Source organism: Bufo gargarizans, chromosome 1 (assembly GCF_014858855.1).
Source record: "Bufo gargarizans isolate SCDJY-AF-19 chromosome 1, ASM1485885v1, whole genome shotgun sequence".
NCBI lineage: Eukaryota > Metazoa > Chordata > Amphibia > Anura > Bufonidae > Bufo > Bufo gargarizans.
In genome coordinates, this window is record NC_058080.1 from 176,255,875 (window position 1) to 176,281,257 (window position 25,383).

A 25,383-nucleotide genomic window follows, 5' to 3' on the forward strand; every position below is an offset into this window, starting at 1 on the left:
TTCAAAGAGCATCGTAACCTACTAATTAGAGGTGTAGCACTACTTGATGTAGCACACACCTTCCTTTCCCTACAAACACATCAGAAAATATAAAAGAAACTTACAGTAATAAAGAGAACCCCATTAGAGCATATGGACATCAGGGATGGGGGTATCCTGCTCAGCACCCAGTAAAAAAAATATAAAAATAAGTGTCATTAAAAAGTTACCTCTTGGTCACATTCCTTCTGGAGTCTGAATTCAGCTGTTGTAAAGTCAACCATTAGCTCATTTACATCATACCTAGAGAAATAATAAAATAAAAACGGTAACACTTCATTGCAATGATGCTTATGGACAGGAGAATTACCATGCCTCAGCTCACTTTCATACCATTTGCTCAGAAGGCTTAAAGCGGCTTGGGGATTAGGATAGTAAGAAAGAGGTAGCAGTTGCACCCACACTGGAAAAGGAGAAGGATTCCTCAGTAATATATTTTTCACCTAAAACGACAAATATGAAATAATGAGAACACCTGTAAAAACTGTTCAGTTCAATGACTTAAAAATAACACAATAACATCATAAAACTGTTCAAGCACTTTCACAATTCACAGAAAAAAAGACCAAAAAAACATCAAGCACTTTTACAATAAGTCTTGTAGTGTCTGCCAAGGGTGTATGTTTCCTGACACACCTCCGACAGATGCCACCGTATATAGACATATAGGGGTCGTTTACTATGCTGAAAGACACCTATTAGGCATATTTCAGGATCAGATAGCGGTGCAACAGTTTGATGCACCACTATCTGCCACTTTGCCCCGCTCACGCCAGTTCTAAAGCTGTGGGTGTGGGCGGAGAAGAGGACAGGCTGGCAGGCCTATCTCAGTCACCATTTTTTATGCCTGTTTTAGACATAGAAAAAAGTCTACATGTAAGACAGCTCGAAAGCTGTCTTACATTTAGAACTGACACTAGATGCGCTGAAGTTATGGAGAGGCCGGCACCTCTTTAGCGCATCCACCACCAGATTAGGGCTTTATTAAGACCAGTGTCTAAAACACCAGTCTTCATAAATGTGCCCTATAGTGACATCCATCATCCATATGCTTCTTTTTTATCGAATACCCGTTTATGAAATATCACAGCAGACTATGCCATTCCACACAGCAGAAAATGGTATACAGACATATATACGAATGGGGGCCTGGGGATAAGACGGACATAAGGACCGGAAGAGTTCCTGGCATATGCGCAAAAATAACTACACTACAAATGCAGTGTGAACCCACCCTTACAACCTGCATTGGCTAGTTATATGGATCTATGCTATTGCAGTTAACAGAGTCTAAAGCTGGTATGTTTCATTTGATTTCCTTATCCGAAAGTGGTCATTTATTTCAAAAGTCAGGAAAAATCACGTTTCATATGAGGAAGCAGGACCTAACCTTTCAAAAGCAGATGGGGAAATACGTACATCACAGTATAACGTAATGACTTACCGAGCTGTTACTTAGAGCAGTTGCCGTAAAATTCACCGCTAGACCAGGCTCAGCATTTAACCGTGGTAGGAAGACAGGAGGTCGCTCCGCATCCTTCTTCTGTCGTGTACCGCTAGGATTCTCCAAACTTTTACTCCTGAAGAGGGTGTAAAAAAAAAAAAAAAAAAAAAAAAAAAAAAAAGTTTAGATTGATATACATAACCAAGAGCATTATGACTATACAATCCTCAGAAACCGTGATAAATACCTGCAGGACTCTGTATCTTGTATCTTCTGATACTTCTCATAAAGTTCAGTGCCTAACTCATAATCTGTTTTCCAGGTAGACAACCCTAAGGAGAGACTATGCTGCCAGCGCAAACTCTCCTCTGTTGAAAGAAAGGGAATATTAATATGAAATTATATATATATATATATATAATCATAAATTTACTTATAAAGAAAACAAATGATACCATAATCTGTTAATCTGCTGTCCTACTCTCAGGACCGCAGGATACTAATTGGTTTGTCTGCTCATTCTTCTAATTTCACTCACTTGGAACTCAACCATATATTTCACAGTGAGGGAAGCATGGTGGATCTGTGGTTAGCACTGCTGGGAGCTCAAGGGTTTGATTTTGACCAAGAACACCATCTACATGGAGCTGGCATGCTGTGCCAGTTTCTACGTGGCTTTTCTCAAGGTACTCTGGTTTCCACTCTCATTCCAAAAACTTTTTGGCAGATGAATTGACTTTCTATGAAACAGGCCCAAGTGACTATATATTTCTGTACCATACTGCAGAGCGAGCTGGGGGCTAAATGTGAACAAATCACTCTCCTAAAGTTGTCATAGTAACAGCTTGCTAATGCCTATATTTTTAACTATTTAAATGCACAGCAGGATGAGGAGGTGTAGGACATCTGCAGAAGAGATGACTAATATAATTCAAGCGCCCAGTCCCTGCAGACAGATATATTTATAAATGATATTTACCAGAGGTCAAGTGCCTGATAATGGGGTGAATCCCACATTGTGCTGAAATTATCTGCTGATTTCCAGACTGAAATTAAATAGAAGACGAAGAACATGTTATGAACAGAGAATATTTAAAGCTTATTGCTAGTTATTAGCAGTCCGAAAGGAGACAATGCAATAAATAAAAAAAGCAATGTGCTGGGCTAGACATAACTTATCCACTGTGCAATGGATTCTAGAATATAAATGGTGTCAGGCAAAGCAACCATCCAGAACTGCACCGATGCAAGGAATGTATATCACAATAACCAATTGTGTTACAATCACCTATTGATATCAAATACCTTGTAGCCAACATAAGTATCTTTTTACCTTCCATTTGATTCAAAATATTAATACTATAAATACATTGGATACAAACTTCTAAATGTAAAGGAAATTTAGAGGCACAATCCACTACCACTCATTGCGGTGACCCTACCAATTTTCACTAGAACTACACCCATATATCACAAATATGTTTATAGTCTTTTAACCTCAACTATTATATTGTTCCACAATCACTGGACTTATTTTTTAAACTTTTTCATGTTTTTAAACTTTTATTATACTTTTTCAATTTTTCACAAATCACCAGAACATTTTTCCTTTTCTGATCAATGCAATTATGGATATATCCATTTCCTACATGGACATGACCAACTAAATTAACATTACAACAGGACTATCCATTGATTAATCCAAATTATTTTGTATATACTTTTATATACATTTTTCAGATTTTTTTATACTTTTTGTGTTATCTTGCTAAAATCTACAATTTTTAATTGCAATTTTATGTATGAATTTATACACTATTTGATATAATCAATAGGTGATTGTAACACAATTAATTGGTTATTGTGATATACCTTCCTTACATCGGTGCAGTTCTGGATGGTTGAGTTTCCTGTTATACAACACCATTTATATTTTGTTTTTACTGGGTTCTCAGGGAAACCTCTTTTAAACAGGGCACCAGAACCATTTGCCACAACAGGTGAGCCATCATATACCTTCTGGATTCTAGAATATCCCAACAATTTATAATACATCGGGGGAGTAAGTAAAAAATAAAAATGCACTGGGGTAAAATGCACCAAATTTACTAAGAGGCAAGCCTCTTAATAAATTGCCGCATCGTCTGGCTTTTCATGCTCCAGAAACTGGAATCTATGCCACACTACGGTCATGTGAATGTAGCCTAAGGTATAGAGTGCTGTAAGTCTGCGTGCAGGAAACATGGAGCAGTATCCATTCATTCGTACAGAAAATTGAGAATTCAGTGATCCCCTTTGACACCATCATGGGATCACACCTCCTACCTCAACAGATAAATAATACAGAAATTCCATTTTGTTAGGCTACTTTCACTTGCGTTTTGGGCGGATCAGTCATGGATCTGCAAAAATGGATTTGTTACAATAATACAACCGCATGCATCCGTCATGAACAGTCAATGGGAGACGGATCTGTTTTCTGTTGTGTCAGAGAAAATCGATCCGTCCCCATTGACTTACGTTGTGTGTCAGGACGGATCCGTTTGGCTCAGTTTCGTCAAGCGGACAGTGTTTTGGTGTCGGCCTCCAGAGTGGAATGAAGACTGATCGGAGGCAAACTGATGCATTCTGAGCGGATCCTTTTCCATTCAGAATGCAATAGGGCACAACTGATCCATTTTGGACCGCTTGTGAGAGCCCTGAACGGATCTCACAAACAAAAAGCCAGTGTGAAAGTAGCCTTAGTAGATAATAGATGCCAGTTTCCATCATTACAAATACAAGGAGGAAGCCTCACCTTCGATACAACCTTATGCACAAGCATAGGAATCTCAAATGTAACACCTAAAGATGTGCTTATCATTATGTTTGTCAAAAAATTCAAGGGAGAGTCTTTGGCTTGAATTTCCAATGTAAAAATGTCCCAGCAGCCTGGAGGGACTGGCAGCAAGCGAGTCAAATTGAATGTCTGAAAAAACCAAGACAAAAAATAAACAGGAAATTAGTATAAGCAATTAAGGATGGCGTTGATCAATTTTTACTAATATGTTACCAGAAACAGTGCGCTGACCATACTTAGCAAAAAAGTATGCTCTCTCCAGGCCCCAGACACAGCTATTCAGCCATGTCCTATTTAGAGGAGACTAGTTATGCTCCTCTAGGTCAACACAACCAGCTATATTTGCTGTGGTACCTATAATGTTGACCATGTTGGTGAGCACAATGCTTTCCATGAAAAAATAAATGTGAAAGAAGATAATAAATGCAGTTATATTAAGAAGGTTTTATATGCGGGGAAAGTTCTTTTAAAGTTAGGTTCCCTCATTTTACCAGTAGAGGTCAGTGCAGATGTATTAGAAACACCATTATGTGACAGCAGAATACACTCATTCCCAAAAATATTCTAACACCAAGTCCTTGCACTGAAGAATTTTCAGCCCAGTAAGTACAAAGTGGTCTATGTGAATGGGTCCCCAGTTCACACCTTTACCATAAACCCCGCTATTACAATCACCATACCTTAAAGAGCCCCCGGACTTGTTCTGGTACTAAAACATCAGTGATCGTTACAGGAAAGTTCAGGTTGTTTTCCAGCCATAATGACCACAACCCAGTAGGATCCTGACGTTGCTGAATGTAAAATGATATTTTTGAAGTGTCAAAATTCAAATACCTGAGGAAAATATTAAAACATCCAGTAAATATATATGAGAGGTTCAAGTCAATGGTAAGGTCTTTGAATTTACTAAAGAAACGTAACTAAGAAAAATAAAACAAGTTCAGTTGGTCTACAGCAGTGTTCCACAAATGGTTGCCCTCCAGCCATTGGGAGCTCTAAAAAATATTGTGCAGTGGGACCGAGTACCTCTTTGCATTGTAAAGAACTTCGTACTAGGGCCAAACATATAACACTGGCAGGTAACACTAGGTAAAAGCCATATTATTAGGCCACATTTATAATACGATTCTTTGCTTCTTTTATTCAGTGTTGCTTCAAAGGCTTGCAGGACCACTTCTGTACATGTACTAGTTATGGAAGACTATATACAAGTATAATAACCATCTATGGAAGCCATATGGAGCAAAGTGAAGAAACACTCTTCTAAATAAATAAACTTATAATGATGTATATACAGTATGTGTGTGTAAATATATATGTGTAAATATACATATATATATATATATTTATTTATGGTATATTATTTATTATGAACCTGCTCCAGACTGGTTGCATCATTTTTCATTATACAGAAGTGCCAGTTACATTAGGTCATAGCTTTGAGCTAATGCTGTGACATAGTCCCTCACCCTACACCTCATACATGAATATTTAACATGGAATGAACATACCCCTCTGTTCTGTTGTAGGAAACACACAGGGATGGGGAAGGAGCAGCTTCTAAGACACGGGCTAGTTTTCCACCAGAGGAGTCACACTCAGACTCTCGTACGGCTGTGGGAAAACATCACATCATGAAATACTATGAAATGAACGCTGATGGCCATCATATAACCCCCAAATGCTCTTATACGCAAACATATTAGTTTGGGGTGAGATCTAAAAAAATGGCCATATTACTGTACGGGACATCTTAGTAAAGGCGACAAGTTAACCACTAAAGAGCATTCCGAACACAAATGTAAAAATGTATTTGTAAATTAGAAATTAGAGCAGTGGTTAAAGGGGTATTCCCATCACATACAATGGGGGTATATCGCTAGGATATGGCCCCATTGTCTGATAGGTGCGGGTCCTACCTCTGGGACCCGCACCTACAATGAGAACGGAGCGGGGAGAGCTGTGGCTGGAGGACCCTGGATTTCCCGGGGTCCATCCACCACAAAGCGCTGCTCCCATAGAAGTGAATGGAAACGCACCGCGCACGCGCGGCCACTGCTCTCATTCATTTCTATAGGGCAGACGAAAATTACCAAGCCAGCGCTCGGCTATTTTCAGCGGCCTCATAGAAATAAATGGAGGGCGGCTGCGCATGCGCCCTCCATTAATTTCCCCGCTCCGTTCTCATTGTAGGTGCGGGTCCCAGAGGTGGGCCCCGTTAGGACATGCCCCCATTGTCTTAGGTGGCAAATCCCATTTAATGTCTGGTAACTGATGGCCTATATTTGCTTTTTTCTACTCTGTGGCAGTGTCCATTTTTGTTAAACTGACAGCAGAAAATGCAGAAATACTGGTTATCCGCCTTAAGTTAGCTTTTGAGAAACTTGAGAACTTGCCAGACTCTGGTCAATAAGAATGTAGGAGCCCACTTAGTACGTGAAAAACGTATTCAAAAGGTGACAACCAGGTGACTGCACAAGGTCCCACAGATCTTCTGCTCATTGTCCCTCATCTTCTCCCCTACAAAGTGAATGCCACTGATGAGCTTTAGGCTACTTTCACACTTACGTTCTTGTTTTTCGGTATTGAGATCCGGCAGAGGATCTCAATACCGGAAAAAAAAAAAAAAAAAAAAAAAAAAAAAGTTTTTGTTTAGTCCTCATGCATTCTGAATGGAAAGAGATCGGCTCAGGATGTCTTCCGTTCCGTCAGCATTCCGTCTTGTGACTGGACACAAAACCGCTGCAAGCTGCAGTTGTGTCAGGTAATAAAAATTGAAAAAAATAAACAGATCCGGGACTTAAAACAATGTTAGTCAATTGTGACGGATACGTTTTTTTTTTTTTTTTTTTAGGAGCCTAAAAAATAAATAAAAATAAAAAACATATTCGCCACCCATAGACTATCGATGTATTTAGTGATGGCGTTTTTTTTCCATTTTGATTTCACACAACCGCATCCTAACAGAACGGATGCATCCTAATGTGCAACCAAACGTATCCATTTAATTCCAGTATTGAGATCTCAATACCGGAATTAACCATGCAAGAGTAAAAGTAGCCTTAAGCGTCTCTCTCCAAGAAACTAGCAGCTCATTCCTTCACATAAAGTACTTTCTGTTCACTATCGCTCCATCCCGCTATCTGCTTCTTCCACACAAGCCATCTGCTGCTTACTGACCCCTAAAGCTCCTTCCCACCAGCTACCTTCTGCTGACTGAACCAACACCCCTGTCTAGCTGTCTACAGCAGACACCCATCTCAGCTTCTCTTACTGAAGCCATCTGCTGCTGCTTATTGACCCCTCAACTCCCCTCCATAAGCTACCTTGTGCTTGCTGACATTTCTCTCATTATCTGCTGCAAAACATTCCCTAACTTCTCTCCCATACTCTTCTGCTCAGTTAGCCACTTTTTCTGCCTCAATGTGCAGGAGGGCAGCAGCGTCCGAATAATGGCCATAAACCCACTGCAGCCGTAAATGGTTAGTTTGCGTTATCCAGCAAAGAAGCGATATATGTACTGTATATATGTATGTAAACCAAATGGAGATATACTGAGCTCAGGAACTAATAATATCCCACAAAGACAGAACTGCGCGTGACAACTGCAGGGTCAGTGGGGACCAGAGTGAGCAATATTGCTGTTTTTTTTGTTTGTTTTAAAAAAAGTACATTTTATACAGGCCAATCATTTTACCATTTTAGACAATCCCTTTAAAGACGTAATAGTGAACAACTCAATTTCCACAAGAGGGCAAGACAAAAAAGCCGTAAAACAAAGGTGGCTTACCTGAGCAAACAATGGTTGCTGCCTTTGTGAAGTTGATGGAAGAGCTTAAAAGCATGACAGGATCAAAACGAACAAATAAACTGTCACCAAGAAAATGGTGAATATCCTGAAAAAAAGGGGAGTACTGTAAATACACTAAACCTGTCACGATTTTTGATGACCCCCAGGTCCCTGTATAGGGGTAGGGTTGTCATGATACCAGAATTTAGACTTAGATACCAAGTATCGTGGTACTTGATACCAAATCGATACTTTGCCCGCAAAAATTAAAGTCCTTTGTTTGTTTAATGTGCCAGTGTACAGAGTTCGGCCTCATGCACATGACCGTACGCATTTTGGGGTTCACAAAAAACGGATGACATCCGTGTGCATTCAGTATTTTGCGGAACGGAACAGCTGGCCCTTAATAGAACAGTACTAGCCTTGTCCGTAATGCGGACAATAATAGGACATGTTCTATTTTTTATTTTTTTTGCGGAACGGAAACACGGAAACTGAATGCACACTGAGAACCTTCAGGTTTTTTTTTTGTGGACCCATTAAAATGAATAGTTTCGTATACAGTCCGCAAAAAAACAAACCAAAAAAAAAAGGAAAGGACACTGAATGAAAATATGTTCGTGTGCATGAGGCCTTAATGTGCGAGGTGGTACATGATGGGGTTTATGTGAGGCACATCATGGAAGTCCAAACTGATAAAACCATGTGATTCACATTAATAGTAACCCCGTTAATGCGTGAAGGTGCTTCTTGGAGTTACTTGTAGGGATGAGCGAATTTCATATTTTGAAGTCCGTGTGCGGGTTTGTGTTGTAGTATTCACTGAATTGCATTATGGATTCCATTACCACAGACCATAAGACAATTCCAGGACGGAATGCCTTTAGAGGCATTCCGTTATTCATTCAGTCATAATAGAAGTCTATGGCCTGCATAACGGATTTGTGTGGTTTATGTTATGCTGGAGTCCTGGCATTCCGTCATGGAATTGCGTTATGGTCTGTGGTAACGAAATCCATAACGCAATTCAGTAAATAACAGGAACCAGCACGTGAACTTTAAAATATGAAATTCGCTCATCTCTAGCTACTTGATATAAATGTGAGGCAATGTTGTTTAATCAATTTGGAACCTCTATGTGCCTCATATTAAAAGTAAATAACCTCATCTTGTACCTCACATTAACCCTATGTCGCCCGTTTGTGAGGAGTTACTGGATGGGGTCCCTTACTACTGTCAGGCACGTAGAGGCACTAAAAGTAATAATAACACCGTGTGCCTCCTATTAATAATGGGTGATCCCCATCATTTATCTCATTCTCAACTAATGGCAACATTGGGGTTAAAGAAAATCATTAAAGGGGTTTTCCGCGATTTTCTTACTGATGACCGGGGGGGGGGGTCTAAAACCTGGGACCCCTGCCTATCAGCTGTTTGAAAAGGCAGCGGCTCTTCTGTGAGTGCCGCAGCCTTCTCTCTGCTTTTCATGTGTCACGTGGCCTAGGAGCAGCTCAGCTCCATTCAAGTGAATGGAGCCGAGTGCAATACCAAGAACAGCTGCTATACAATGTACAGCACTGTGCTTGGTGAGCTGCAAGAAGGCGGCAGCAGCACTCACAGGCGTTTCGCTGCCTACTCAAAACAGCTGATCGACGGGGGTTCCAGGTGTCGGACCCCAGCAATCAGGTACTGATGACCTATCCAAAGGATCGGTATTAAAAAATCCTGGAAAACCCCTAATGTTCCTTTATGCTGCTGGCTGGCAGCAGAACCCTCTGCACGCAAAATTCTCCGCCCTCCTTCCACCCTCTGCTCATTTCACATTTACATTGGTGGCAGGGACAAGTGAGAAAGGAGGGAAGCTCTCCTCCCTTGTCCACGTTACCGCACCACGTTCTCTAATCAGAACTGCTACTAAGCTGCACAGCAGCGCAGTCTAGTATTGAAATAATGACAATGTCAGTACAGAACCAAACAGGGCATTGAAGTATTGAAAAAGTATCAATATTTCGATACCTGTTGCAACCATACATAGTGGCTAGAGACACATTTCAGGACATACACATGCATAACAGCAACCATCAGATACCTTAGAAAATGACATTTTATTAACTCCTGCACTGCATGCTGCACATTACTCTTCAAGTGTCTGCAGGACATTTTGTCAAGTGTTCTGCGATCTTAGTGAGCAACTCCTTCCATCTAGGCTTAGGTGACATCTCTTTGCAGGAAGTGTGAGAACATAAATGGGAAGGGTCTCAGAATATGCGAGTCTGTTAGGCCTGTCCTAATGACATGAGGGTCAGTGGTTCATCCGTGAAGATGGCTCAAGGATCTGCATTTGGGTTGTGTGTCTGTTTTTTGCCTTCCGTGTGGAATAAGGATGACATGGACACGGCTTAGCTAAAAATTAATTTCAAGACCATTCCCTAGAAGCACGGATGAAACCTGAATATCATCCGTGTTGTGTCCATGTTTTTTCACGGATCCATAAACTACAATGGGCGTGATGGATCCGCAAACGGACAAAAATAGGGCATGCTTAAGTGGTGTAACCTCTGACTGTGGTAAATCTTGGATGTGAGAATATACGTATTAAAATTAATAAAGTACGTGTTCTGTCCACGGAGAACATGAACAGCAAGTGTCCATGATTCACCGACGTCGGAGTAAGGCCTTACATTGATTTTAGGGTCCTCAGAACTGATGATGGGCTCCTTTTTTAGTTCATTCTCACAGTAATTAGACACATACAATGTTCTCACTGTGTTACAAGGATCAATAAACTCTGGCAGACACAATTTAAGCCACCATGAAAACGCTTAACTGCAGAGTTATAGAAATCTTATTACCGCTACCACAATGTTTTCTTTTGTCCATACAGAAAGCATCAAAAGAAAAGCCTACTCTGCATAAGAGGAGACATAAAATGCATGTATTTGCTTAAAGGGGTTAGCCCACAAAAGTATTACTATGCAATGAATAGGGCACTTCAAATGAAGTATTATAGCAATACACATGCAATAAAAATACTACTCAGCTTTTATGTATATTACAATTCTCCTCTCTTCTAGCGCCCCCTGCTGTTTCTACTGTGGAAGAAATTCTGCTCCACCTCCTCCTGCATTCAGTGGTGGACTAACATATTCAATAGCTTCCCTGCTCCTTTCCTCCTCTCAGTGCTTGCTTAGTGATTGCAGACTGAGGTAGGTGAAGCAGTCTAGACACCTTTCATCCCTACTTTTTAATTCATAGATTATAGTGCTATATATTAGTGAAATCCGGAGTGTGAGACTATAGTCTATGCAGTAGAAGAAGTGGTAAAAAGAGCTAATTGCAATGGACTCCTGGAATCTGCAGGTGCTTGATGTTCACACAGGACGAGCTGCTGTCTGCTCACAGTGCAGGGACATTAGCTGCAGATGGGTGAGTAAAGTAGCTAAAAAGGGTGAACATTACAGGGCTGTTGCATTTAAACGGATAAGGTAATGATGTGTATTCCTACAGATTTTTATTTAAATTTGTGAGAAAACCCCTTTAAATATAAAATCTCTCTTAACAGGAAAATAAGTGTGTGTAAAAAAAAAAAAAAAAAAGTCTCAAAACATGATTCATGTTATAGGGAATAGAGGAAGGAATATTTTAGGGTTTTTTCAGGCTCCACATTCATGATCTATCCTCAGGATAAGGACATCAACATCAGAACAGCGGGGGCCCGACACCAGGGAGCTGAGCTGCAGTAACCTTGCCTCTACACAAGGAATGGAGCTCTGCTGGTGCTGATCGGTGGGGTGTCAGCTGTCAGAGCAAGCCAATCTAATAACCTGAGGATAGGTCATCAATATATGGGGCCTGAAAAGTGAAAGATAGATCAGGAAAACTGGACAATATACCTGCAATGCTGCTGAATATAAGCATCTGTATTACAGCAGCAACAACTGGACCTGTTGTAGGTCAGTGGCACCAAGGGAGCTCTGGGTGCAGCAGCTATAATATAGATGTTCTGATAAGCCTCCAGGACATCTGTACATAACAATGACTCGACCATGAAATATGTCAAACCATTAATCAATGAAACACTAAACATACAATTACCTGCATATGGACCAGCCCATTGCCAGAATTCATAACGTACATAATCATTGAATTATCTGTGCAACAAAAATATATAAAAAAAAGGTCACACATAAAGCGAATATATGTGAAATTATCATGCTTTCTATTGCAGTGATATTTTGAGGATTTACGTTTCCGTACCAATGTCTTCATTTCGCTCAGTTGTCACAAAGATCATAAAAATATTCTCCAGTATGTACTTTCTGAGGGTCTCCAGGTCATGTTGGCCGCCATCCAGCCTGACAGCAAAGTAGACCTGCAGCAGCAGAGAGTGCCCAGACAGAAAGCAGCTCTGCAAATCATGGGAGAAAAGACAATATGTTTAAAATACTAGTAATCGCTTGAACAGTACACAGTAGACAGCCATCCCCAAGACAGGTGTCACACATACTTTGCACGGCTGCCGCTGTTTGAAAGGAATGCTGCACTTCAGTCGAACCTGCCATACACTGGAGTTTATCGTTTCTGCCTGCGGAAAGAACGCACAACAACACAATTAATAATTTACTGGTATGCCAATTTAACTGAATGAGTCATGCTACATAGCTCAGTGAGAAGTGGAGCACAAAAATGTCAGTGCAAGGGTTTAACCCATGAGGATTGTATCATGTCCCACAAGTGAACAGTATACACTTGCCCCGATAGAAAATAAACATTTGCTGTATTTTCTTTGATATTTTGTTTATAACATATCCACTATATGGACAAAAGTATTGGCACGCACCACTAAATCACTGGTGTTTCATTCAGTCCCATTACCACAGAAGTATAAAATCCAGCTCCTAGCCAAGATGTCTGCCTTTACTAACATATGTGAACGAATGGCTCATTCAATAGAATTCACTAAATTCCAGCATGGTACGGTAATAGGATTCCATTGAGTTTATTAAATTTCTTCCCTCCTGAATATTCTATGATCAACTGTGAGTAGCATTATTGCCAAGTGGAAGTGTTTAGGGACCACAGTGGCAGAATATGTAAAGTTACAGAGGGGAGGCCAAGTGGCATAGTGCATAAAAGTCGCCGATGCTTTGCTGACTCAATAACTGCAGCTATCCAAAAATTGTGCGCTGGGAACTTCAAGGCATGGGTTTCCACGGCCGAGCAGGCAAATGTGGGATGGAGTGGTGTAAAGCACACCGCTAAAGGACTCTGAAGCATGTTCTGTGGAGATTCTGTGTGTTTTGTGTTCTGAATCAAGCTCCTCTATCTGGTAGCTAGCTAGACAAGTCTAGGTTTGGTGACTGTCAGGAGAACGAGGAGATTCGCCTGACTGCATCAGAGTTGACCTAGGGCTTTTAGCTCCAGTAAAGGGAACTCTTAATGCCTCAGCATACCAAGACATCTTGGACATTTGTATGCTTCCAGCTTTGTGGGAACAGTTTGGGGAGGAAACTTTTTTGTTCCACCATGACTGTCCCCCCAATAAGGTCCATAAAGGCATGGATGGGAGAGGGTGAGTTTGGAGTGGAAGAACTTGGCTGACCGGCACCAAGCCCTGACCCTCAACTCCATCGAACACCTTTGAGAATTACAGCAGAGATAGTTAGTCAGGCCCATTCACCCAACATTAGTGTTTGACTTCACAAACCGGCTCTTCTGGGTGAATGGGCATGAATTCCCAGGCTCCCTCCAAAATCCAATAACAGTGGAAGGTGTTCTAGCTGCAAAGGAGGGTACCACTTCTGTATTAAGATCTATAGATTTAGAATGGGATGTCATAAAAGCTCCTGTAGTTGTAATTTGTAGGTGTCCCCATACTTTTGTCCATATGGTGTGCATTGAAAATTAGATAAAAATGGCAAATCTTTCAGACCAAATACTGACAGCAAAAATAGCACAGCAAGCAGTTTCCATCAAAACAATGGAAATCTTGAATCACAACAGTTTCTTGGCTTGTATTATGAATGAAAGCCATAACACTAGTGGGAACACAGCCTAAGTCTTATGCAAAACCATAAAAAAAGGTGGTATTATTAATGTTTATTTCTTTTACCTGTTCCGGAATGTTTCGGATAAGTTACAGCATTGCTAACAAGCCATTAGAATTCTGGTCTATATCAAACTTACAAAGGGGCAGAAACAAATTGTCCTATACGAGAGCCCTCACTAGACAAGATACTGCACAAAGATTCTGTCCCCGAGTAAAAATTCCTAAAATGCTGGGTCACTGATGGACAAGATTCTGTGACTCGGGTGAATCAGTGACAATAATGACTGCATCCTTTAATGTAAAAGACAGGCATCATGCATCAGTAGTCACCTATTTATATTTTTGTCAGTTAATTTTTTTTATAACTTCCACCACGGGCTCATTTTAAAAGGCATCTGTCATGAGATTTGTACCTATGAAACTGGCTGACCTGTTACATGTGCGCTTGGCAGCAGAAGGCATCTGTGTTGGTCCCATGTTCTTTTTTTCTCAGCAATGCAGACACATATGAAGTTTTTATACATGCAAATGAGCCTCTAGGAGCAACATGGGCGTTGCCATTACACCTAAAGGCTCAGCTTTCTCCCGATAGAAAATAAACATTTGCTGTATTTTCTTTGATATTTTGTTTATAACATATCCACTATATGGACAAAAGTATTGGCACGCACCACTAAATCACTGGTGTTTCATTCAGTCCCATTACCACAGAAGTATAAAATCCAGCTCCTAGCCAAGATGTCTGCCTTTACTAACATATGTGAACGAATGGCTCATTCAATAGAATTCACTAAATTCCAGCATGGTACGGTAATAGGATTCCATTGAGTTTATTAAATTTCTTCCCTCCTGAATATTCTATGATCAACTGTGAGTAGCATTATTGCCAAGTGGAAGTGTTTAGGGACCACAGTGGCAGAATATGTAAAGTTACAGAGGGGAGGCCAAGTGGCATAGTGCATAAAAGTCGCCGATGCTTTGCTGACTCAATAACTGCAGCTATCCAAAAATTGTGCGCTGGGAACTTCAAGGCATGGGTTTCCACGGCCGAGCAGGCAAATGTGGGATGGAGTGGTGTAAAGCACACCGCTAAAGGACTCTGAAGCATGTTCTGTGGAGATTCTGTGTGTTTTGTGTTCTGAATCAAGCTCCTCTATCTGGTAGCTAGCTAGACAAGTCTAGGTTTGGTGACTGTCAGGAGAACGAGGAGATTCGCCTGACTGCATCAGAGTTGACCTAGGGCTTTTAGCTCCAGTAAAGGGAACTCTTAATGCCTCAGCATACCAAGACATCTTGGACATTTGTATGCTTCCAGCTTTGTGGGAACAGTTTGGGGAGGAAACTTTTTTGTTCCACCATGACTGTCCCCCCAATAAGGTCCATAAAGGCATGGATGGGAGAGGGTGAGTTTGGAGTGGAAGAACTTGGCTGACCGGCACCAAGCCCTGACCCTCAACTCCATCGAACACCTTTGAGAATTACAGCAGAGATAGTTAGTCAGGCCCATTCACCCAACATTAGTGTTTGACTTCACAAACCGGCTCTTCTGGGTGAATGGGCATGAATTCCCAGGCTCCCTCCAAAATCCAATAACAGTGGAAGGTGTTCTAGCTGCAAAGGAGGGTACCACTTCTGTATTAAGATCTATAGATTTAGAATGGGATGTCATAAAAGCTCCTGTAGTTGTAATTTGTAGGTGTCCCCATACTTTTGTCCATATGGTGTGCATTGAAAATTAGATAAAAATGGCAAATCTTTCAGACCAAATACTGACAGCAAAAATAGCACAGCAAGCAGTTTCCATCAAAACAATGGAAATCTTGAATCACAACAGTTTCTTGGCTTGTATTATGAATGAAAGCCATAACACTAGTGGGAACACAGCCTAAGTCTTATGCAAAACCATAAAAAAAGGTGGTATTATTAATGTTTATTTCTTTTACCTGTTCCGGAATGTTTCGGATAAGTTACAGCATTGCTAACAAGCCATTAGAATTCTGGTCTATATCAAACTTACAAAGGGGCAGAAACAAATTGTCCTATACGAGAGCCCTCACTAGACAAGATACTGCACAAAGATTCTGTCCCCGAGTAAAAATTCCTAAAATGCTGGGTCACTGATGGACAAGATTCTGTGACTCGGGTGAATCAGTGACAATAATGACTGCATCCTTTAATGTAAAAGACAGGCATCATGCATCAGTAGTCACCTATTTATATTTTTGTCAGTTAATTTTTTTTATAACTTCCACCACGGGCTCATTTTAAAAGGCATCTGTCATGAGATTTGTACCTATGAAACTGGCTGACCTGTTACATGTGCGCTTGGCAGCAGAAGGCATCTGTGTTGGTCCCATGTTCTTTTTTTCTCAGCAATGCAGACACATATGAAGTTTTTATACATGCAAATGAGCCTCTAGGAGCAACATGGGCGTTGCCATTACACCTAAAGGCTCAGCTTTCTCTGCAACTACAGCACCCTCTCCACTTTGAATGACAGGACCAGGCGGGGGTGGGGGGGGGGGGGGTTGACATTTTCATTGCCGGGTCCTGTCAATCAAAATGCAGAGGGTGTGACAGTTGCAGAGAAAGCTGAGCCTTTAGGTGTAATGGCAACACTCCTGTTGCTTGTACAGGCTCATTTGCATATATTACAACTTCATTTTACTCAGCAATGCGGGCACATATAAACATGGGACCAAAACAGATACCTTCAGCAGCCAAGCACACATGTAACGGGTCAGACAGTTTCATAGGTATAAATCTGCCGACAGATGCCCTTTAAGGCCCTGGAAACCACAACCATGGGTTGCACATTTACCTAAATCATAGGTGTATAAGCAACATATTAAAAAAAAAAAAAGTTACAAAATTCTCCTTTAAAAAAATAAATAAAAAAAAAGCTACATTACACTACATGCCACCTAGAAAAGCAAAAAAATAAAATTGACTGTTTAGCTGTTTAACAATTTTTTTTATGACTCAGGTTTCCTTTGTTTTTACCAATTAACTAAAATAGAAATGGATACAAAATTAATACATATAATGAACATCTTTGTGTAGGTGGCCGGTCATCCATAATCTCCTTGAATCAGTGTGTGTGGGATGGCAAGTGAGACATAACTGAGCAATCTGTCAAGCCATACCTGTGCTTGTGAGAGATGGATATTTGCAATCCGAGGAAACAACACATCCGTTTTCTGAAAGGAGCTCCTGGAATTCTTAGAAGCCGCAGGAAAAGTCCCCAGACCAAACACCTACAAAACACATCACGGTTACTGCACGGGGATGCTACTCACAATAATAGGAAGCCTCTACAATAAACCTCTTTCATTTTGTTTAGACGTCTTGTGTTGTTACTGTGTCCCCACAGCTATCGCTGTGATATGTCTAATCCCCAGGCAAATGTTAAAGGGAACCGGTCACATTCTATGTGCAGATGAGCAGCAGGTGACTGAGCAGGAGGAGCCGAGCAGATTGATATACAGTTTTGTTAAACTAAATTCATTTCAGTGTCTGCTCATTCTGTGGTTAGGAGTCCAGTAGGCGGTCCCACTCAGTGATTGACAGCTATCTCTATATGCACTCTCATACAAGTACGGTGTTAATCACACAACAGGATCACCCAATAGACTCTTTAAAGGGGTTGTGCATGTTTCGTGTGTGTGGTAGTGAGAAGGAAGCATACTTACCTGCTTCGCCAGAGGCCGGCTCCTGCACTCTTCAGCCTATGCCGCTCCACTCGGTCCCTGGATGCAAACTTCTGGATTGACAGCGCTGCAGTCAATCTCTTGGCGCAGTGATGATCTGCTCCCCTTTCGTCATGTGACCAGTTATCTTGACGGAAGGGGAGCAGGTCACCGCTGTGGCCAGTGACTAGCCTCGGCAACATCAAAAAGTAAGTTTATATCCAGGGACACGAGCAGGAAAGGCCAGACACAGATTGGGCAGGGGTTCCAAAACACTATACACAAAACTAATCAACCTGCTCAACTCATTCTGCTATATAGCATGATACTTGGCAGACGGACAGCATTTTCATGGCGACAAGTTCCCATTCACCCGTCCACCATTACAATATGATTTCATACAATCAACAGTTTAAAAGCTATGTAAAAAGGATATTCTACCAGCAAGTAAATATTAGTCGGTATAGTACGTCGTTCTATCACTTTCCAGAATATTTTCTGCACCGTTTTGGGAATTTATTGTAAATAGGTTTGGAGAACGGTTAATATATAAGGGAGACCCAGCAGGAGGGAGTGTGCTCTCTCAGTACTAGTTTTACATGCTACCTTTATAAATCCTCCTTACCTGATAGGACATGACACCATGTGAAGAAGTGTTTAGAAATAAAGAGCTTTCAAAGCTCCCTTCTTCATCCGGCAGGAAAACAACTGTAAATGAAGATTTTCCTCTAGCTGGAATAACCTAGTAGCCAAATAAAAGGGAGATAAACATCCATTAATGATTCATAGCCTTGGTATACATGGGCGATTAAATCTGACTGCACATAAGAGATCCTATACACATAAAGAAGCAGAAGGACAACATACATATTTAATTACACAATAATTATATAATAAGTTAATGCTGGAACCAGAACATGACCATTATACAGGTATAATTAAATTGTACAGCACCAAATTACCCTGTTGACAAACGAGGAACTAGACAGAAGCGCTGATAATTTCCACCACCCATAACCCAAATATGCCAGGCAGGTGCACATCTTTTCAATTGTTTCCAGACTGGTTACTCCTTTCCCTTAGGCCCCATGCACACGGCCGTGTGCGGGCCGTGGAACCGCGGCCTGGATCCCTCCTGAGAGCAGGAGCGCACGGCGTCACTGGTTGCTATGACGCCGTGCGCTCCCTGCTGCCGCCGCAATACAGTAGTACACTGGTATGATCTATACCAGTGTATTACTGTACTGTGCCGGCAGCAGGGAGCGCACGGCGTCATAGCAACCAGTGACGCTGTGCGCTCCTGCTCTCAGGAGGGATCCAGGCCGCGGTTCCACGGCCCGCACACGGCCATGAAACACGGCCGTGTGCATGGGGCCTTACCCATACTTTAAAGTAAATGTGCCATCAGAAAATCACCTGCTGTCTCTTTGGGATTTTTTATTTTTTAAGTTTTCCATGCCATATTTAAAAAAAATCCTTCAATTTTACAGTTTAAACTCCAGCCACTAAACCTCATGACATCTAAGTGATTTCAAAGAGGAAGCTTCCTCTCAGTCATCGGCCCCCTGCGAGTGCGATCACAGGGGGCTGATGACTTTACATGGCAGCTGGGGGTCTAACGAGGGCTCCCAGGCTTGCCTAATGTGTATGCCTAGTATCTCATGCAATAGTCAGTTTTCTACTCGCAGCATAATACATTGCACTACATAAGCAGTACGGTGTATTGTGGAAGCGATTAAACAATCGCATGTCAAAATCTCTTTGTGGGACTAATAAGTGGTAAAAGAGTTAGTTTTATTTTTTAAAATCCCCAAATAAAAATCAAAACAACGTGTTTCCTGGGAAAAAAAAAAAAAAGGTTTTCTATAGAAAAAATTTGAAAAAATAAAAATCCCCCACATATTCGTTATCACTGTACCCTTCGCTACCAGAAAAAAAAAAAAATTTTTTATCTTGCACAGTAAAGGCCATAAAAAACTGATGAGAATATTCCATTATCAGGATGTCTGTAACGCGCAGCGGAATATAGCAGCGCTATATAAGTGCATAAAATAAATATTCATCCTCACCACACTTTTCTTTCAATTTTAGTAAAAGGTAACCAAACCTGCTCTGCAGTGGTCAAAACACAGACCAAAAGGAATAAATGTGACTATAACTAGGGATGAGCGAATTTCCTATTTTGAAATTCGGGTTCAGGTTGTGGTATAATCTGAATTCAGTTACCACCGACCATAACGCAATTCCACGATGGTATGCATAACGGAATGCCTTTAGAGGCATTCTGTCATAATAGTAATCTATGGCCTGCATAACGGATGCATCCGGTTTCCGTTATGCAGGAGAGGACTCCCCTGCATAACGGAAACGGGACGGATCCGTTATGCAGGCCATACACTTCTGTTATGACGGAATGAATAACGGAATGCCTCTAAAGGCATTCCGTTATGGTCCGTGGTAACTGAATTCATAACGCAATTCAAATTATACCACAACCCGAACTCGCTCATCCGTGAATATAACCTTCCATAAAGGCTATGTTCACTCCTTTAGGATTTGGAAATTCCAATGCATATTTACAAGAAGATCTGTGGAAGAAATCACAGGCCAACGGAGGATCCACCACACAATTTATTTTTCTACAGCATGTGAATGGGATAGAAAAACAGCCTAACCACTTGCAATGGATGTGCAATGTTAGTGGATCTGATGAGGATTTAGACACTGAACCCAATATAATTTCTCCACAAAACCTGAACAAGTCCCTAAAAGGTAATGGTTAGGGGAGAAAAGGGTTGCCTTTCCAAGGCCCATTTCCATAAAAGTCTTTTATAAAAAGTTAGAATAAAGGAGTTTGTAACCCCAGCGAACAATAGATGAACAGTCTTGGAAAGGAACGCCATTGTCCCTAGTCAGAGGCTCCCTATTAAGTAACTCAGCAATAACTGCTCGTTCCAAGATTCCTGTACTCCGCGTTCCAGAATTTCATGAAATTGCCAGGTTACATTTCTATTCACCGCAGAACAGAAAAAAGAAAGGGCTGCTGTGTTACAGAATGCAGATCAGACAATAACAACACAAAAAAACACATATGGTTTAAACGATAAAAAAGAAAAGTTCCAGCGCATGTGGAGAAAAACAAAGCAGCCTCTAAGTAGAGCAGTGACAGCAGCGGAGGGCTGGGGAAACTCTACACTACACCCCAATCAGCAACTGTGCCCTACTATATATTACCGTATAGCTGAGCTGGGTTTTGTAACGGTGCACATTTCTCTGCTCCATCTCCGTGCTGGGTTCAGGCACTTACTCGTCTACACATCCTGACAGCTATGCAATGACTTACTTTACAAATATGCACAGGTCTTGTACTCAAACCCCTGGTCTCAGAACCACATCTGCAGTGCATTAGAGACTGCAAAACAAGGAGAGCAATGTCCTGACTGAGGACGGCAGGCACATGGCATATACGTGCCAAAAACTGACCTCACATACTAGGCTAGGCACTTAGCACAAGGACTCGGGATGCCAACAGCACTACTAATACATTTCTATAATGAAAGAGAAGCAGTCCTGGAAATCTAGGATCAGGTTTTCCTTTTTCTGTTGACATTATAAAATAATATTCTGTTATTTGTTAGAAACTTTTCCCTTTCTTATACCATTTGAAAGAATCCAAAACAAAATCACCTGTTTTTTTTTTTTTATCTACATCTGACATGCATACAAACCTGACATTAAAAGGGTTAACATAGGCAGTGGTGTACCTCCAATAGAGACAGGCTATGCCACTTCTATGCCCGTGAGCTAGAGGGGCCCGCTGCTCTGCCCCATTGTAATTCCTAGTTTTTGAAGGGAAAGTGCTGATTGGAGGATGAGATTAACAAGGCCTGCCATCCCCAATGCTCCGAAGCATGAAATCTCACGCGAGAGTTACCAGCAGTACCATCAGTGCATGCAGGGACAACCCCTTAACTGCACCTGCGCATGCATGAGATTTCAGGGCCAGGCGTCAAGGCAATGGAGATGCCTGGCCCTGTCAAACTCGTTGGGGGGAGGAGGAGTGGCAACAGGGATAGGAGGAGGTAAAGCGATGTGCTGAAGGGCTAGGCTAACACCTGCAGCCTGGGAATGCTCTGACCCATTAGAATTATCCACTGCCTTCTGATCCTCTGCTGTGGCATGTTACTCTAACTCTCCAGCTGACAACTATGTAAACAGGAAGTCAGTTTCTCTACTCATTCCTATATGGAAGTCTCAGTCATTCTCAGAGGAATCAAGAGAGAAACTGGTTTCCTGGACACTGTCCCTGAAAAAATGCTGCTTTTCCAACTTGCGGCTCTAGATAACCTATTCCAAAATTTTGCTGCGGTGACAAAATAATATACACTAGTGGCAGCCAACATGACATGATGTTCTGAGGGCTGAATGACATTTCTTTTAAAGGATCCCTTCATTAACATGTATATTCACCCAGCACCCAGTTAGCAGAGAGAATCTAAGTGGAAAATCAACCAGACTCTCTGTGAAGCCCTTTCCTTTAAAGTTCAGACATGTAGGATGCAGACCTCTATTACTCAACAGGAAGACATTATCATTGTATACCATGTTCCAGACAATGGAGCGTCACCTGGTCACGGAGTATGGTCTGAATAAGCTACCAGTCTCTGTAAAGAGAACAATCTCATCTTCTGTGTGAGTAGTGTACAGGAGACATCGTAGCAGCTAGTCTCCAACCATTCTGGAGCCTACAGAGGGCAAACCTAGTGATAAAAGCAGGCTTACAAGTAATGGCCAAAAATGGTGTTACTGCTCATGTACACAAGGCAATTTTTCTGAAAAGACATCCGAGAAGACAGCTACACTCGAATTAAGGGTATATGGATGTCACACAGGTCCCCCTACACAATTCTATTAGCTAGAGGGGGAAAGGTGCTAAAAAAGTGACTTCTATCTGGCTGACTTGGCCCAGCTAGGTAAGACTACAATTCCTTCTGATGAGAAAATGTGAAGCCAGTCGTGACACCAGCTGATTCTAGGGATTTTTCAGAAGCCACTGCAGCTGTGATCAGCCAACTGCTTGACGCTGGGTTCACACCTGAGCGTTTTACAGCGCATTCAAACGCGCTGTAAAACGCTCAACACATTAAAAACAATGCTTCCCTATGGCCCTGGTTCACACTTGAGCATTTTACAGCGCGTTTGAACACGCTGAAAAACGCCCCTACGCTCAAAAAAGTTCTTGAGCTTCTTTGGGGCGTTTTGTCGCGCGTTCCCGTACACAGACTTTCGGGAACGCGTGACAATGGGCGTTCGCTTGTCTCTGTATGCGCGATTGTAAACGCCAGTACAATCACGCATACAGAGAGCTCCTTTCAGAACGCTCAGGTGTGAACCCAGGGTTAGAGGTTTTTTTCCTATTAAAAGGGGTTTTCATGTTGAACCAGCTGAGATTCCTTGCTTTAAAAAAAAAAAAGTAATGGAATCACTAATTTTAACAGTCGCACTATATAATTTATAGACTTATGAACTGGTAATTAAAGGATGGGAGGGAGGGGCCATTACTATTTTCTACCCTCCGCCTTCTAAATGACAACCTTTCCTCACAAAACATTAAAGTGAGCTTAGCTGCAACAATAAGTAGAAAGTCACTGCAAGCTGGTTAAGTCAACAACATAACAACAGTAAGACATAGAACTCATGTTCGGAAGGCAGCAGTGGACAAAAACTTTAAGAAGGTGTTTTATTTATCGGAAGCAACATAAAAGTTTGAGAAAACCAATTATTCATCTGTCTCAAAGAAGCCCACGATGTTGGCAGATCTATGGGTAAGCCATGATGGTGACTATGGCTCTCTGCTATTCAGATACTGTCAGAGGACTTGCACAGTGAACACTTTTGCGGGCATAGAAGTACTGCCTTTTATCAGGATCCATTTAGAAATGTGACTGATAATCACAAGAAAATTATCACTTAGGCCTCTTTCACACGGGGGAGCTTTCCGCACGGGTGCAATGCGCGAGTTGAACACATTGCACCCGCACTGAATCTGGACCTATTCATTTCTATGGGGCTGTGGAGCGGTGATTTTCACGCATCACTTGTGCGTTGCATGAAAATCGCAGCATGCTCTATTTTGTGCGTTTTTTTCACGCACGGTTGCTAGGTGACGATCGGGATGGGGACCCAATCTTTATTATTTTCCCTTATAACATGGTTCTTAATACAGAATGCATAGAATAGGGCTGGAGGGGTTAAAAAAAATTACAAATTATTTAACTCACCTTAATCCACTTGTTTGCGCAGCCTGGCATCTCTTCTGTCTTATTTCTTCAGGGCCTGGGTACAGGACCTGTGATGATGTCACTGCGCTCATCACATGGCCAGTCACATGATCCATCACCATGGTAAAAAGATCATGTAATGGACCATGTGATGAACGCAGTGACGTCACCACAGGTCCTTTACCCAGGTCCTGAAGAATGAAGGCAGAAGAGAAGCCGGACTGCACGAACAAGTGGATTAAGGGGAGTTAAATTATTATTATTTTTTTTAACCCCTCCAGCCCTATTGTACTACTCATTCTGTATTAAGAATGCTATTATTTTTCCTTATAAATACAATCTCCGAAACACCTAACCCAAACTTCTGTGAAGTAGTTCGGGTTTGGGTACCAAACATGCCGATTTTTCTCACGCGCGTGCAAAACGCATTACAATATTTTGCACTCGCGCGGAAAAATCACGCATTTTCCTGCAACGCAACTGCATCTTATCTGGGCAAAAAACACGACGCCCATGTGAAAGAGGCCTTAGGGTGCATTCACACGACTGTATAAATGGATCCGCCTCAGTTCCACAATTTTGCGGAACGGGTGCGGACCCATTCATTTTAATAAGGCTGTAAAAGATGCGGACAGCACACCGTGTGCTGTCCGCATTCGTTGTTCCGTTCCGTGGCCCCGCTAAAAAGTATGGAGCACATCATATTCTTGTCCGCGATTGTGAACAAGAATAGGCATTCTCTATATAGCGCCGGCCATGTGCAGTCCGCAAAATGCAGAACACACACTGCCGGTATCAGTGTTTTGCGGACCGCAAAACACTTACGGTCGTGTGAATGCACCCTTAGGCCTCTTTCACACTACCATTTTTTTTTTCCCGTTTTGCGGTCCGTTTTTTGCGTTCCGTATACGGAACCATTCATTTCAATGGTTCCGCAAAAAAAAACGGAATGTGTTTCGTATGCATTCCGTTTCCGTATTTCTGTTCCGTTGAAAGATAGAACATGTCCTATTATTGCCCGCAAATCACGGTCCGTGGCTCCATTCAAGTCAATGGGTCCGCAAAAAAAACGGAACACATACGGAAATGCATCCGTATGTCTTCGGTTTCCGTTCCGTTTTTTTCTGAACCATCTATTGAAAATGTTATGCCCAGCCCAATTTTTTCTATGTAATTACTGTATACTGTATATACCATACGGAAAAACGGAACGGAACAACGGAACGGAAACGGAACCACAACGGAAGCAAAA

At 41.6% G+C, this 25,383-nt stretch overlaps 1 protein-coding gene across 2 annotated transcripts in view; it reads right to left on the reverse strand.

The window, feature by feature from the left end:
• TMEM131L (transmembrane 131 like) overlaps nucleotides 1–25,383 on the reverse strand; it is a 118,096-nt gene that overhangs the window by 44,788 nt on the left and 47,925 nt on the right. The window contains exons 1-15 of one of the 2 annotated variants that reach the window (XM_044300286.1): nucleotides 21,085–21,151; nucleotides 18,476–18,592; nucleotides 17,308–17,418; nucleotides 12,620–12,697; nucleotides 12,370–12,520; nucleotides 12,208–12,263; nucleotides 8,113–8,218; nucleotides 5,834–5,936; nucleotides 5,003–5,156; nucleotides 4,281–4,451; nucleotides 2,463–2,529; nucleotides 1,731–1,851; nucleotides 1,484–1,619; nucleotides 373–482; nucleotides 210–282 (exon numbers count right to left, since the gene is read on the reverse strand). In XM_044300286.1, the coding sequence (XP_044156221.1) occupies nucleotides 210–282; nucleotides 373–482; nucleotides 1,484–1,619; nucleotides 1,731–1,851; nucleotides 2,463–2,529; nucleotides 4,281–4,451; nucleotides 5,003–5,156; nucleotides 5,834–5,936; nucleotides 8,113–8,218; nucleotides 12,208–12,263; nucleotides 12,370–12,520; nucleotides 12,620–12,697; nucleotides 17,308–17,418; nucleotides 18,476–18,592; nucleotides 21,085–21,132 (1,602 nt within the window). In that variant the 5' untranslated portion in view covers nucleotides 21,133–21,151. Of the gene's footprint in view, nucleotides 1–209; nucleotides 283–372; nucleotides 483–1,483; nucleotides 1,620–1,730; nucleotides 1,852–2,462; nucleotides 2,530–4,280; nucleotides 4,452–5,002; nucleotides 5,157–5,833; nucleotides 5,937–8,112; nucleotides 8,219–12,207; nucleotides 12,264–12,369; nucleotides 12,521–12,619; nucleotides 12,698–17,307; nucleotides 17,419–18,475; nucleotides 18,593–21,084; nucleotides 21,152–25,383 lie in introns of those variants that run through there. The other variant, XM_044300279.1, reaches the window with a different exon arrangement.